This window comes from Pongo abelii, chromosome 6 (assembly GCF_028885655.2).
Source record: "Pongo abelii isolate AG06213 chromosome 6, NHGRI_mPonAbe1-v2.0_pri, whole genome shotgun sequence".
Classification (NCBI taxonomy): domain Eukaryota; kingdom Metazoa; phylum Chordata; class Mammalia; order Primates; family Hominidae; genus Pongo; species Pongo abelii.
The window spans coordinates 51,770,297-51,785,914 of record NC_071991.2 but is presented as its reverse complement, the minus strand read 5'-3'; the positions used below and the strand labels follow the sequence as shown (position 1 = coordinate 51,785,914).

Sequence of the window (15,618 nt, the reverse complement as noted above, 5' to 3'; positions counted from 1 at the left end):
GCCTCCCAAGATGCTGGGATTACAAGTATGAGCCACCGCACCCAGCTCATTTGCGTATCTTCTTTGGAGAAGTGTCTGTTCATGTTCTTTTACCCATTTTTTAATGGGATGGTTTGTTTTTGTTGTTGTTGTTTAGTTGTAGGAGTTCTTTATGTATCCTGGATATTAATTCCTTATCATATATATGACTTGCACATATTTTTTCCAGTTCTGTAGGAAACTACATTCTTATTTAATCATCACAACACCACTCTTACCTTTATTTTGTAAATGAGAAAGCTGAAGTACAGAGACGTTCAGTAACTTTTAGTAACCTTCCACTGGTTGCATGGTTAATATGTGGTGGAGCAGGAATTCAAACTCACACAGGTTGCCTCTAGAGGCTATACTTTCCCACCACATTATTTACAGCCAATTTCTTGGCCAACTTTGTATAAAAACAAGTGACCTTGGTTTCTATGATTAGCTCATGTGGAATGCTTACTTTCAGAGGCAGGTTGGTCTACATTTTAAAAAAGTAGAGCTGACCCTCATTATTGGCAGACTCTGTATCATTCGTGAATTTACCTACTTGCTAAAATTTATTTGTAACCCCCAAATCAGTGCTCACAATGCTTTTGTGGTCATTTGTGATCAAGTGCAAAGGAGTAAAAATTGAGTCACCTGATGCACATGTTCCCAGCTGATGTTAAACAACTGCTTTCTTGTTTCAGTTCTCATACTGTAAACAAGTGTCCTTTCATGGTCTACAGTATTTAGTGTCATGTTTTCTCCCACATTTTGGTAGGTTCTTTTTGGAGGGGGGTGTGGTGTTTTCACTGTTTAAAATGGTCTGCAAATGTAATACTGAAGTGCTGTCTAATGTTCCTATATGCAAGAAGGCTGTGATGTATCTTGTGGAGAACAGACAGATGGTCCCTGACTTACAATGGTTTGACTTATGATTTTTCAACTTTAGGATGTTGTGAGAGTGATACACATTCAATAGAAACCGTACTTCAAATTTTGAATTTTGATCTTTTCCCTGGTATATTAAATGCATTTTTGACTTAAAATATTTTCAATTTATGATGGATCTATTGAGATGTAATCCCATCATAAATTGAAAAGCATCTGTACATGCAATTAGACAAGGTTAGTTCAGACTGAGTTCTAGTGCTGGTGGGCATGATTCCCATAGTAATGAATCAGCAATACATATTAAATAAGGTATCTTTAAATAGAAACACACAAAAAACTACATTGTATATTGATTGGTTGAAGAAAATGTTGTTACTAGAAGCTTGCAGGAATCTATCTAACCCTGTGTTTCTCCTAGGAGCAATGGCTCAGTATTTGCTAATTCATTGTTTACGGCGGCCTTATACAACATAACTTTTGTGAATAAGCAGAATTGACTGCATTTCCTAACTACCATTTAAATCAGTGTAACATGAAGAAAAACCTCATTTATGTTAAATACATGAAGGAAAACCTCATTTATGTTAAATAAATGAACTGTTGTAGAGTTCCAGGGCATGTGATGTTGTGTTGTAATTCACAAGTGCTTTCACATCTGCCATATCAGCAACTCAGTGGTAGGTAGGGCTGGTATATGCTCATTCTAGATAAGAAATCAAAGTAAGGAGAGGTTGTGTGGGTTGCCCAAGGACACACAGATAGTTAGTGGTATAAATGGTCCCGCAGCCCAATTTTCCTGCTTCTTTTTTTGGTGTGAATTTCCCTCTTCTATCTTGCCTTTCTATAACTAACATAGCAAGAGGAAGTGAATGCTTTTTGAGTACCTATAGCATACCAGTTCCAGGGCTAGTCACTAATGCATTTGATCTCATTTGTCTCAGCAACTCTTTGTAATAGGAGATGCAGTTGGCCCTCCATGTCCCCGGGTTTCACATCCATGGATTCAACCAACTGCAGATTGAAACCTATGGATATGGAAGGTTTCATATCTAGGTCATTATATATAATAGGTCATTTTATATATATATATATATAAATATATGTCATTATATATAATAAGGGACTTGAGTATCTGGGGATTTTTCATCTGTGAGGTCTTGGAACCAATCTTCCACAGGTACAAAGGGCCAACTCTAGTGCAGTCTCGCCAATGACTAGACTGAAAGGAAATTAGGTATTTCACTGAAGACTTACGTGTTAAATAGTGCTGATGGAATTTGAATCTTGATCTTCCAAAGAATATGTTCTTTTGTTATTTTCTGCAGTTCTCTCTTAAATGTTTCAGAAGAGAGAATTAGCACAACATAAATGTATAATTTCTCAGCGCAGTTTACTAACGGTGTTGCAAAATATCTGATTAATGCTTCCAGCCATTTGGATTTCTGGTTTCATATATGTGTACAAAATATTAAAAAGTTAATATAGAAATGTTCTTCTCAGATCTATCCAAGTTTAATTTGCTATGCCTTAAGACATAATTATTAGTTCATAGTGTGAAGTGGATTATTATAAATGTTTTCTTTTTAGTGTGAAAGAAAATGTCTTTATTTAAAGCCCGTGATTGGTGGTCTACTATTCTGGGAGATAAAGAAGAATTTGATCAAGGCTGTTTGTGTCTGGCTAATGTTGACAATAGTGGAAATGGACAAGGTAAGCAACTTACAACCATACATCTTGGATCAAAGTTTTAAAGAGATCAAATAAGGCCGGGCACGGTGGCCGACTGCTGTAATCTCAGCACTTCTGGGAGGCCAAGGTGGGCAGATCACAAGGTCGGGAGTTCGAGACCGGCCTGGCCAACATGGTGAAACCCTGTCCTACTAAAAATACAAAATTAGCTGGGCTTGGTGGCGGGCATCTGTAATCCCAGCTACTTGGGAGGCTGAGGCAGGAGAATCGCTTGAACCCAGAAGGAAGAGGTTGCGGTGAGCTGAGATAGTGCCACTACACTCCAACCTGGGCAACAGAGCAAGGCTCCATCTCAAAAAAAAAAAAAAAAAAAAATGACTTGCTTTTCAAAATGTGTATTTTTAGAACTTAATTGAACTATCATAATTGTACCTAATTTTGAAGGTAGTTTTTTTTATAAGTAATATTTAGGTATCAGACTGATAACTATAGTCTTTCTGTTTTGTTTATGTTCTGGTTTGTACTGATTCTGTCATATTGTTTGCTGGAATTTAGTAAAAATTATATGACATCACTTCATTTGTATCAAAATTTGGTCTTGTAGAGGAGAGTTAGTAAAATATTTTGAATTTTGAAAAATTTCCTTTTGTAGAAATTCTTTACAAGAAAAATAAATTTTTTATTGGACCTGGAAACCATTCATACCATAATGAAATTACACTAGCTCTATTTGGTGGTAGAAAACAATTGTTAAATCCTTGCTTTCATTATCATATTATAATACTAAAACCTACATTCTAGCTTATTCTTATGCGTCTTCATGTTTTTTAAGTGACCTTTAAAGCAGTTTAATTCTGTATTATTGTATCATTGCTATTTGAAATTTGTATTTGGTTTATAGTCATGGGCTTTTTTTTTTGGTAATCTAGATAGTCATTAGCCTCTTAAAAAGAAAACTTATTATAACTATTCTTTTGTTTACTGCATATAAATATTATCCCCTTACATTTTTTAAAAATTGTTTTTCTTGCCTATAATTAAAACAGTGGGATCTGCAGGAAAATGTGAAAGGAGAAAATTGTATTGGTAAAGCAGAAGAGTGGGAGTACTAAACTGCACAGAGCACCTACTAAGTTGTTTTGAAGGAAAATTTGGTCCCTGATTTTCCACCGATAGGAGATGGGAAGACCTTCTATTCAGAGGGCACTGGGAGGTTCCTCAACCCTGCCTCTGCCGCCGCTATTTGTTAAAGCATGTGATTCCCCAGTTATTTGGCCATGTAAGAGTCATGCCACAGAAATACCTGCCAGAGAGAACAATTTCAAACCCACTTCTGCCTAAACTTTCTAAAGTTCAGCTTGGTTGGAAACTATACTTATTGATTATCTGAATAACATACTGTTCACTCATTCATTTCTATTAGAGCTCCTTACTGGGGTGCCACCAGTAGGTTACGGATATGCTGAGATACTGCTTCCCTTACAGTTTGTGGTGAGCCGTGAGCAGCTTCCTCTGTTTTCCGAAGCTTGCTATACAAAAATCATTACATATGTGTGTTCCACATAGACAACACTGATCATTGTGTTCCAAAGCCTGGATACCTGTGTCATAATATTGTGGGGTGATTATTATATATGGAGATTTTCTATCCCAGACACATGAGATGCTATAAGATTATATTCTCCAGGGGTAGGTGGGGTGGTGTGACTTAGGTTTCCTAATTTTCGATAAGCTCCCAAATTGAATGCTGGCATTCTCAAGTTTGAGAATTATTTTTGTTGATCTTATAGAATGGAAAGTTAACAAGAGCAGTTTTGGATATGCTCTGTTTAAGATAGAAATGTCTAGTGTACAGAATAGAGAGAGATTTGGGGATGAACAATATGGTGTTTATATTTGGAGCTCTGAGAACAGGTGAAAATGCACAGGGAGAGAAGTTGGAATAAGAGGGGAGGAGGTGTAGGACTGTAACCTGGAGAATATGAGGATCAACGGGGGAAGTGTGGGAAGAGTAATAGATTCTGAAAAGAGCAGGCAGAGAGGCAGGAAAACTAATTAGGCTGGTACCTGGGAAGCAGTGCAGTGGTGCGATCTTGGCTCACTGCAACCTCCACCTCCCGGGTTCAAGCAATTCTCCTGCCTTAGCCTCCCAAGTAGCTGGGATTACAGGTGCCTGCCACCACGCCCAGCTAATTTTTGTATTTTCAGTAGAGACAAGGTTTTGCCATGTTCGCCAGGCTGGTCTCGAACTCCTGACCTTGGGTGATCCACCTGCTTCGGCCTCCCAAAGTGCTGGGATTACAGGCATGAGCCACTGCACCTAGCCTTTTTTTTTTTTTTTTTTTTTTTTTTTTAATGGAGCCAGGGTCTTGCTCTGCTGCCCAGGATGGAGTGCAGTGGCGTGATCATGGCTCACTGCAGCGTCAACCTCCCAGGTGTGCCCCACCATGCCTGGCTAATTTTTATTTTTATTTTTTTTGTACAGACAGTGTCTCCTTGTGTTGCCCAGGCTGGTCTTGAACTTCCTGGGCTCAAGTGATCCTCCTGCCTTGGCCTCCCAAAGTGCTGGGGTTATTGGCGTGAGCCACCGAGCCTGGCCTAAAAGTTTTCATGCTCTTTAGCAGCAAGTGGTTCATTAGTGTCCATGACAAGAGTGGATGCGTGGGCACAATGGTAATGAGATCTAGATTTGCAATGTGTGAATGGGGAGTGAGTGGGAGGTGGGGAGACTATTTATGGCTCTTTAAAGAAACTTAGCTGTGAATCGAAGAAGGGAGGATGATGATTTGGAGGCCATGTAGGGTCAAGGGAAGTGGGAAAAATTCAATGTGTAGAATAGAGGCTTTCATTGATGGAGCAGGGACCCAGAGAGGACAGTCAGAGATGAGATCAGGTGTGCAGATGGAAGGATTAACCTTGCACAGATGTGGAAACTTTTTTCCACAGTGCCAGAGGAAAGAAGGTAAGAATGTATGCAGATGTACAGAAATTTTCAGGTCAACTTGGGAAGTTGAAACAGTAATGTCAGTTGACCTCTACTTTTTTTTTAGGTGATCAGACAGTGAGAGAAGAGTTATTGGGATCCTGAAATTCTTTAGAAGAAGCCGAGTAAAACACAGAAGGATTCCTTGTTAATCTTGATAGTACAATTGAAATTGAACACCCCATGCATTTAAAGTGGTACTTACTTTCCTAATTCTCTTAACTCAAGATTCAGACTCTTGAGAGAGATAGTGAGAATGAGGGAGAGAGAGAGGATCTGAATAATACCATTTAGATTACATGCCAACCTGTGGCCTGGAGGGAAAGTTTATTACTAGAATTGGAGTAGAAAGCAAATAAGACTGACTAATGGCTTTTCATTTAATGCCTGCATGTTCATTAATTCCTGGGGAATCCCATATTTAATTGTAGCTTGAAACCTGTGAGAATCAGACTTATCTGAGATCTGGTTACTATAATAGTCCTGCAAAGTATTTTAATAATCGTACATATACATTTTGTTTCAGTGGGTTAGCTTGCTACCATGTGGACTTGGCCATCCTGACCTCCTCTTATCCCTGAAGATAGGGCTATATTGACCTATCCATGAATCTTGGTTATTTAGTCAGTAAAAGTGGGGATTTAGGGCATGACAGGATACATGGGAAGCTCAGCGGGGAATGTTTTAGGAAGGTTTAAAGGTTTAAGTCTTCTCCAACCCTTCTGGACTCCATTATAACAGTATAATTCCATTCTTCCTGATCAGTGCCTTTACTTTTACTTAAGAAGGCTGGAGAGATTTGTCAAGTCATTTGTTATTGTAATTTAAAACTTAAAGAATCAGTCTCTGAATTAGCTTCTCAGTGGTTAAGCCTCACTATCTGAGTAGTAAGTAGTGAGAAATGTTTCTGCAGAGTACCAAAGACCCTGAGTTTATTCTTTACCCTTAGATGACAATTTTGAGATTTAAACCTATCATTCTTTTATTTTAAATTATCCAATTTAATTTAAATAAAGGTATCTTCGATAAAGCTATCTTACATGTGGTTTGGTGTTCCTCCTTGTTCAGCTGGCCTATGGCAGCAGCTGTCTAGTCTACTAGAGTTTCACCTGCAATGGGCACAGGGTCCCAGATGACTAGAGATGATAACTTGATTAATTGTTCTGTTACAATGTAAAGTGATACTTAACCCCACCTAGAACATGAATGGGAGTGTTCTGTGAAAGGGCATATACGCAAAGTGGCCCCCAAATACTGAAGGAGCCGAGAACCAAAGATTGAGGCAGATAAATCCAGTTCGTCAGTATACAGTGATTTATTAGGTGAACTTATGGGCAGAAATGTCCTGGGCAGTTGCAAGACAGGTAGCTCTCCACACCACAATCCCCAGACCCAGGGCTTGTATCTTGGGGAAAAAAAGTATACATGCTCTGGAAAGAATGTGTAGGTGGCTATGAGTGTCACAGCCTATGATGTATGCAGCAACATCAAGTGCTGTTTTGGAGGAAAGGCAAAACTTACAATGAATAGATGTTTCTGCATAAAGAGTAATACATCAACTAGAGATCTTGGAGGAGTTCTTGGACTTGAATTTAGTCAAGAGTCACATGGCAGATTAGCATTTAAAATAAAGTTACTCTTGTCCCCAAAAGGAGTCTTACAGTTTTGTACCCCATTTTAGGTCAAGAACCAATTCCCATACTTTGGAGGCCAAGGCAGGTGGATTGCTTGAGTCCAGAAGTTTGAGACCAGCCCAGACAACATGGCAAAACCACATCCCTACAAAAAATACAAAAATTAGCTGGGCATGAAGGCACATGCCTGTATTCCCAGCCATTCAGGAGGCTGAGGTGGGAGGATCAATTGAGCCTGGGAGGTTGAGGCTGCAACAAGCTGTGATTGCATCACTGTACTCAAGCCTGGGCAACAGAGTGAGACCCTGCCTCAAAGAAAAAAAAAAAAAAAAAAAGAAGAACCAATTCCAAAAATGCATGCATGTTTTCATGCCTGCAGTTTATTTTCTAGTACTCATTTCTATATCAGTTATCTTTTTTTTTGGCCACAAGTGACAGGAACTGATAAATTTAAGTACAGAAGGTACTGAAATGAATGTAAGATAGCTTTCCCAATCCAGGCAGAGTTGAACTGAACAAGCCTTTAGTGGGGACAGGAATGGGCATGGCTCTAGAGACTTTGTAAGCCTCCGGTATTGAAGTTCCCAGGATTATACCTCTCTCACAGGGTTATTATGAGGATTTTTTTTTTTTCTTGAGATGGAGTCTCTCTGTGTCACCCAGGTTAGAGTACAGTGGCACTGTCTCGGCTCAATGCAGCCTCCACTTCCCGGATTCCAGCGATTCTCCTGCCTCAGCCTCCTGGGTAGCTGGGATTACAGGCGTGCGCCACTACACCTAGCTAATTTCTTCTATTTTTTGGAGAGACAGGGTTTCAACATGTTGGCCAGGCTGGTCTCGAACTCCTGATCTCAGGTGATCTGCCTGCCTCAGCTTCCCAAAGTGCTAGGATTACAGGCATGAGCCACTGCGCCCAGGCTTTTTTTTTTTTTTTTTTTTTTTTCAGTGACAAGGTCTTGTTCTTTCGCCCAGGCTAGAGTACGGTGGCACGATTAGAGCTCACTGCAGCCTTGAACTCCTTGGTTCAAGCAGTCCTTCCGCCTCAGCCTCCCAAGTAGCTGGGACTACAGGGGCATGCCACTGCACCCAGCTTTGCATGGCATTCCCTCCATGTCTCTGTTCTGTCCTCTTAAAGGACACTAATTGAGTTCGATCACACATCTAGTTAACTGGACCTCATTTTAACTTGATTACATGTGCAAAGACTCTGTTTCCAAATCAGGTCACATTCAGAGGTACCTGGGGTTATGACTTTAACGTATCTTTTTTTGGGGGGACACAATTTAACTCACAACACCCATTCTATCATTTCCCCTGCTTGTACTTAAGATGAAACATTGCTAATCAAGGCACTCTATCTATTGACGACTCAGAATCCTTTTTAATACAGTGTTTTCGACAGCCACAAGCAGTTATAGAGTTGGCCTCTATGATGGAATCAGTTTACAACATTGTACTAGTCCTTTGATAAAGGGGCTTGCTTTGATTGAGTTAAATTATGACTTTGATACCAAATAAAGGTTTAGGAAAAAATGCAATATGTTAGTACATTTGATTGTAGGGATGTAAAGCTATTTATGAAAGCTGTGTGTTATTAAAATAAGTACTCTTTAATTACACCTTCTTTGACAGAGTGCCCTTTGTATATAAAGCAAGACTGATTCTTTTAATTTTTAGATTTCTCTTTTACACATTAGAAAGCTTATTTCCTAAGAGATTTGCTAATGTTTGTTTCTCCCTCTATCTTTTTTTTAAAAAAATTCTCTACAGATAAAGTAATTGTGGGTAGCTTTATGGGATACCTAAGGATCTTTAGCCCTCATCCTGCAAAAACAGGAGATGGAGCTCAAGCCGAAGATTTGCTTCTAGAAGTGGATCTACGAGATCCAGTACTTCAAGTGGAAGTAGGAAAGTTTGTTTCGTAAGTAAGCCCACTAATTCTGGTATTTTACTTGGCGTATGTCAATCCTTTACAGTGTCACTTTTGTGTATTCTTCAAAGAAGACTATCCATGAATTAAATATATTTTCTGGATATTGTCACCTAGGTGTTTCTCATGTATGGAATGCTTTTTATGTGGAAACTGTACATTTAAGATATAATAATTTAGGGCCTTTTAATAGTAATAGACTTAAGATGCCTGACATTATCAGAAGCTTAAAGACAAAGAGATAAGCTTTTAAAAATAACAAAATAAAGAAATAAATAATAAGTATCTACTTATTTAAAGTTATATAAGTGTCCGTTTATAATTAGATGAAGTAGCAGATAACCATTACTTTTTGGTTCATACCTTTGAGGTTTTAAAATGAATACTTATTTGGGGTAGAGAGGCCCTATCGTTTCTTGAAAGAAGTCAGTTCAACCCACAAAGTAAGTCTTCCCCCTACAAGAGCTTTGTTTCAAAGTACTTTATTCTTAAATCTAATTTATTTTAGAAAACTGTTTATTAGTTTGAACTTTGGGTACTATGTCTGCTTTTTATTTACTGATGATATTGCTGATCCTCTTATTTTCATATACAAACTTTCTTAAAATTAAGCTTGTATTTCTTAATCATTTAAAAGTATGATGAACACTTATCAAGTAGCCAGAGTTGGTTTGCCTCCTCTTTTTGAGCTCCCTTTTGCCTTTTTAAATCTGGGCAGTGCCCTAAGCTCTGGACTTTGGCATTCTACATTTGTTTATCATAATTTATTGGCCCCAGGGGCCATTTAGTCATGGCCCTAACTCCTGCTTGAAAACCAAACAACCACTCATGAGCATTCACCCTCTTCTAGTGATATGTTTTATTCTGTTGGGAAGCTGTAGCTTAGATGCTTCAGGCTGGGATATGAGATGAGACTTTTATGCTTTGTGACAGGCTGGATTGGGGAGATTTTGTGACCGAAGTGGTTGGTAAATATCTACTCCATCTAAAAGCAGATGATGATTAGGTGCCCATCATGTACCTAGGACATATTAGGTGTGATGGATTTACAAAGTAAGGAGACAAAAGCATCCTTCCTGCTAAAAAGTGTTTTTACCTTACCATTAAAAAAGTGAAACATGGCCAATAATCATTCTGTATAGTAGTCCTTAAGTATAGCCCTCATCTATGTGATCACATTGGAAGGGGAGGAAGTTAACGTTAATAAGTAGATAGTATACTAGGCCTTTCTATGACATCATGCTCTTTTCCTGAGCATGGTGGAAAACTTGTTTTGAATGTCCAGGGTACATGGACAAAATTTCCAGAGGTGATACTGATTATGTGATAGTCATGTATATTTGCATTTTCTACTAGTAGAGCAAATGATGAGTATATATTAATTGTGACAATGTTTTGCAGATGTTATCTAATAAGATTCTTATTTGTAAATAAGATACTAACACTGAAAGTTTAAATGATCATACATATAGTAAGGTGCAGAGTCAGAACCCCCATCTAGGTCTGCAGACTTCGATTATAGTCCTTGCAGTTTAGAACAGAGTCTGTATCAGGGGTTGTACACTGGAGGCCTGCTTGTACATGTGAGCCTGCTCGGTATTTTATTTTGTTTTATTCTGAGGCGGAGTTTCACTCTCGTCGCCCAGACTAGAGTGCAATGGCATGATCTCAGCTTACTGCAACCTCCACCTCCCAGGTTCAAGCAATTCTCCTGCCTCAGCCTCCCAAGTAGCTGGGACTACAGGCACATGCCACCATGCCTGGCTAATTTTTGTATTTTTAGTAGAGACAGGGTTTCACCATGTTGGCAAGGCTGGTCTTGAACTTCTGATCTCAGGAGATCCACCGCCCCCCCCACCTCAGCCTCCCAAAGTGCTGGATTACAGGTGTGAGCCATTACACCTGGCCACCTGCTCAGTATTTTAAATTTAAAAGAGCTGTCAACATTTAAGAACCAAGAGATTTCACATAAAACCCACTGCTTTCTGGCTTTTCTTGAAAAATGTGGGGCTCTGGCCCCAAGCCCAGAACCAAGTAATAGCCACCTCCTTTAGTCTGGTTCAGTCTCCAGTTAATCACAGCCATTTACACTCTTTGCTCATTAACAACCCCTGGCTTGATCCTTGAAAACTGAATTTAGGATCTCTAGACTGTGCCATGTTACTGTTTCTGGAAACCACTTGAGATAGGCTGGGAATTGTTGTGGTGATATTGGTAGTTTATTTCTATTTGAGATTTAGTCCAAACAGAAATATTTTCAATACTTGTAATAAAATTTCAGATATGGAAGTGATATATGCTACTTGTAATAATGATTGGTGTTTTGTGGTGTTTTAACCTTTACAAGATGCTTTCACATTATTTTATTTCATTTCATTGAACCTCTTATTTTTCGTGAGAAATAGGCTCAGGGAGATTTTAGTGACTTGCCCAAAGTCACAGGTGAATTAGTCAGAAAGCCAGGACTTAGAACTTGGATTTCTTTATTGAAAGAAATAGCACTTAGGGAGGGACCTCAGATCTGACTTTTTCTTGGAAGCTCTGTTGGCTTCAATCTGAAGGCAGTGCCTTGAGGCAGAGTATTTGAGCCTCTGGGGTTGTCAGATTGGCTGTTTATTGTTATATTTATTTTTCAGTTTAGAATGTTATCTAATGAATTGTTTTGTTTACTCACAGTGGCTGTGGTTATGAGATCTTTTTGAAATTATTTTCCAACTTTTTGGTTACATCTAAAACTAATATTGGAAAACTTTAAAAAGTTTCTCTGTTTTTCAGAGGTACTGAAATGCTACATTTGGCTGTGTTACATTCTAGAAAACTTTGTGTCTACTCTGTCTCAGGTAAGAAACGTTTTTACCAATGTAGAATTTATATTACAAATTGGGCTTAATGTTATATGGAAATAGATATTCCCTAGTGCTGACTTGGTAGAGAACACAAAACATTTAGTTGAATGTTTTCTTGTCTTGGTTAACATTTTCCCATTTTTCATTTATTCTTTCAGATACTTAGGCTATTACATTTTCATGGTCTACTATTTCTGTGTATATGTATCTTTCTAGCAGAGGATTCCTCTTAATCACCTGCCTCTCCAGAATTGTTTCTGGGATTGCCTGTGACTAATAGAGGCCAATTCTGGGTACTTAGGACACTTGAGTCTTAAGAAATGTTCTACAGTAACAAAATTGATTAGATGCTAAGTCATAGTGGTTTGAAGTACATTTTCTTTGGTGAACCTCAAGTATTTTCTCTTTACAGTTCCAGTTTCTTGGTTTTTGGTTGTCTTCACTCAGTCAGGTTTCATTCTCTGACATGGTTCTGTGGGTACAAGTATAGTATGCGGTTTGGTTTTTATTAAAATTATAGTATGTGGTTTGGTTTTTATTATATTTTATTTTGGCCTTTATTAAACGTAAGATATAACTTAAAAATTTTTATTTCAATTATTAGATAAGTTTAGTTCAAGTTGAGAGTTATTTTAATGGATGTCAGTGTTGGGGGCATTTTTTTATGGGTATGAAACTAAGTGTCTGTGAGGCTGTTCCTTTTACCAGAGATCCTCTCCTTTGGAACTTGCTGTAAATGTTACCTTCTAGGATTTGGATTTCTCAGACTTATTCTCTTGATTTGGGCTTTCTTTGTATTTTGCTTTCAATTTGAGTAATGATGCATATTTACTGACTGAGTTGGATATTCTTAGGCAGTCTCTTTTCAGGGTGAAGATGTTTTAGATTTCCAAGGCAGGCTTGGTAACCTGGCGTGGTATATGGTAGACATCCAGTAAATACTTGTTGAATGAATGAATGAACAAATTTCTGGGTAGTGCTGAGGCAATTGACAGTGGTTTTCTTTATTACTCTTCACCATGTTCTGTTTTCGTCCCCTTCTCTGTTACCACTATCATTTTATTTCCCACTCTGTTTATGTCAGAGGCCTGATAAAGTGTGCTCTCATTGATTTTATGGTAAAGGACATGGTTTCATGTTGCTCCTCCTAGTGTCAGGGCATTTATTTAGTATGCCAGAGTAAATGGAGAAGGTATTATCATACGATATAGGCTACTTTATTGCATGGATCTAGTTGTTCTTCTGTTTTTGACCGTGAGCCTGTTATTTTACTAAGTGGGTTACACAAGCCATGGAGGAGAACTTGCCTACAGTTATAGTTACCCAGAATACTTCTTTGGGAATTAGTTCCTTCTGAAGCTCCATGGGGGCTCTAAGCAGGGCAGAGAGGAGGGTATCTTAGAAGCTAGAAATTTGATTAGACACTAGGCCTTCCCTGGTCCTGCTCGAACTATGGGCCAAAAAGACAGATGCCTCTGGAGTTCCACTGGTGCTTAGAGCACAGACAAGGGATAAAATGTGTACTTACCAGAAAAACGTACTGAAAGAAACTGGCATATTAGGTGACAATTTGTTTATGGCACATTGATATCCTTCAAGTAAGTGTTGAAAATGAAAGTTATTTGCTATGGGAATGGTGATTTTATAGCTCTTTTATTCTTTGTGTTCATTTAAAAGCTCTGTATTCTCTGGGGACTAGGAGTTGTCCAAACTACATTCTCTTATGCCCCACCTTACTTCCCTTCTGTCTCTCATTTCTTTAGCCTCTTGTGATGTGGGCTGACAATTTGTATATTTTTCCTGGCTTGGCTTAAATCGAGAATCATGGGAATGTTTTTGTTCTCTTGAATATGTTTCTTGAAGTTCCAGATTGAACTTTTACCTAGCTTTTACTGTAACAGGGGAAGCACAAACATTTTCTAATTTAAGTGAAACCACTAGTGTCAGCAGACAAACGTGTGAGCTGAACTTGACATCCTTTTCTTCAACTGCTCCCTTCTCAAATATTTTCAAACTAGAGGAGCCCTTCTAAGTCAGTCTCCTGAACATACCTAACAACCCTTAATAGTCAGAGGCTATTTTGCTAACTTCTTTTTGGTGGGTTATGTGTCATCAAATGTATGCTTAATATAGAGAAAAAACAGGGTCTTGCTGACCTGAAGTTGGCCTATCTTATCATACTCTGGTAAAGAGAAAGCATCACATGGCATCTCAGATTTCTTTCTGATGGGCTTCAGTTTCCGAATAAATGGTTACAGATGTGTGAGTGTAAGCCATACTGATTATGTTGTTTTAAATATTATTTTCCAAAAAATGTGTACTTCTCAAGAAGCATTTACTAAGCATCTGACATATTTATAGAATTTTAATGGTTTCCATAAGGAGGGCAAAAAAGATGTGGTTCTTTACTTTTGACAGTCTTATGTAATCTAACTTACTTAATCTGTAATGGCTTTGAGTTTAACATCCTTAGATTGCTCAGCAGTTACCTAAAATTGCACCAAAAACTGTTGTCAAAGTGACCTTTGATTTTCCAGAGAATTTTTTGGTTTAAATCAGATCTTGTTTAAGTAAGGCCTATTGCATAAATGTTTGAATATTCATGTATTTTCTAATTGATGAAACTTTATAATGCATGTAGACTATAATCATATATGCTATATTCAGTCCATATATCCCAGGGCAAAACCTATGTAAATAATTTTAATATTATGTCACTGATGCTTTTTTAGAGAGAAAATGGTCAGAAATGTTAGATTCCCAAATACTTCTTTTATTCCCAGGTAGTTATCTAAGGAAAATTGTCTTTTTCTCTATAGTTGCATTATTAAATTTTAAAGTGCTATTACCTGACACTTAAGATGTATCAGTGCATTTGGAGTTTTTACACAAAGCCTAGTGTCATTTCATGCCAAGTTTAAATATTGACTGCTGACACCTATGTTCATTGACATGAGTTCCTAATGTTCCTGCTTGCATTTTGGCTAGCAGGCATGTATAGGTGCTTTTCTTATTCAGAGGGATTGATCTGGTTGTAGATGTTGTTAAAAGAAAAACCTTAGTCAAATGAAATTTAACAGAGTTTAATTGAGCAAAGAATGATTTGTGAATTGGGCAGCCTCTTGAGCCAGAGTAGGCTCAGAGAGACTCCAGCGCAGCCACATGGTAAAAGACGATTTATAGACAGAAAAAGGAAAGTGACAGACAGAAAAAGGAAAGAGATGTACAGAAAATAGAATGAGGTACAGAAAATAGAATGAGGTACAGAAACGGTCAGGTTGGTTACAGCTTGATGTTTACCTTATTTGAACATGGTTTGAACAATTGGCCTCCTTTGATTGGCCAAAACTCAGTGATTGGCACAAGAGTAGGTTACAGTCTATTTACACCTCCATTTAGGTTATAGTTCACTATGTACAGAGAAACCTTTAGGCTGAACTTAAAAGATGTAAAGAGGCAGCTTTAGGCTAAACTTGATTTAACAATTTTCCTCTTTTGGTCATCCTCTCAATTTTGAGAGATTGACCACAAGTAGTCATTGATGTCACTATCACCATTGTAAATGTACTTATTTCATCTCAAAACCCACTGAGAAATAGCAGAACAGTGGATTTTGTAAGGTGGGAACAAGGAATT

At 38.1% G+C, this 15,618-nt stretch overlaps 1 protein-coding gene across 8 annotated transcripts in view; it reads left to right on the top strand.

The window, feature by feature from the left end:
* Nucleotides 1-15,618, top strand: part of BBS9 (Bardet-Biedl syndrome 9) — a 483,026-nt gene that overhangs the window by 14,075 nt on the left and 453,333 nt on the right. For 5 of the 8 annotated variants that reach the window (XM_024250181.3, XM_024250180.3, XM_024250179.3 and 2 more), the window contains exons 2-4: nucleotides 2,488-2,610; nucleotides 8,977-9,127; nucleotides 11,912-11,976. The exons of 1 other annotated variant lie outside the window; for it this stretch is intronic. In XM_024250181.3, the coding sequence (XP_024105949.1) occupies nucleotides 2,499-2,610; nucleotides 8,977-9,127; nucleotides 11,912-11,976 (328 nt within the window). In that variant the 5' untranslated portion in view covers nucleotides 2,488-2,498. Of the gene's footprint in view, nucleotides 1-2,487; nucleotides 2,611-8,976; nucleotides 9,132-11,911; nucleotides 11,977-15,618 lie in introns of those variants that run through there. 2 more of the 8 variants (XM_054559330.1, XM_054559331.2) reach the window with 2 other exon arrangements.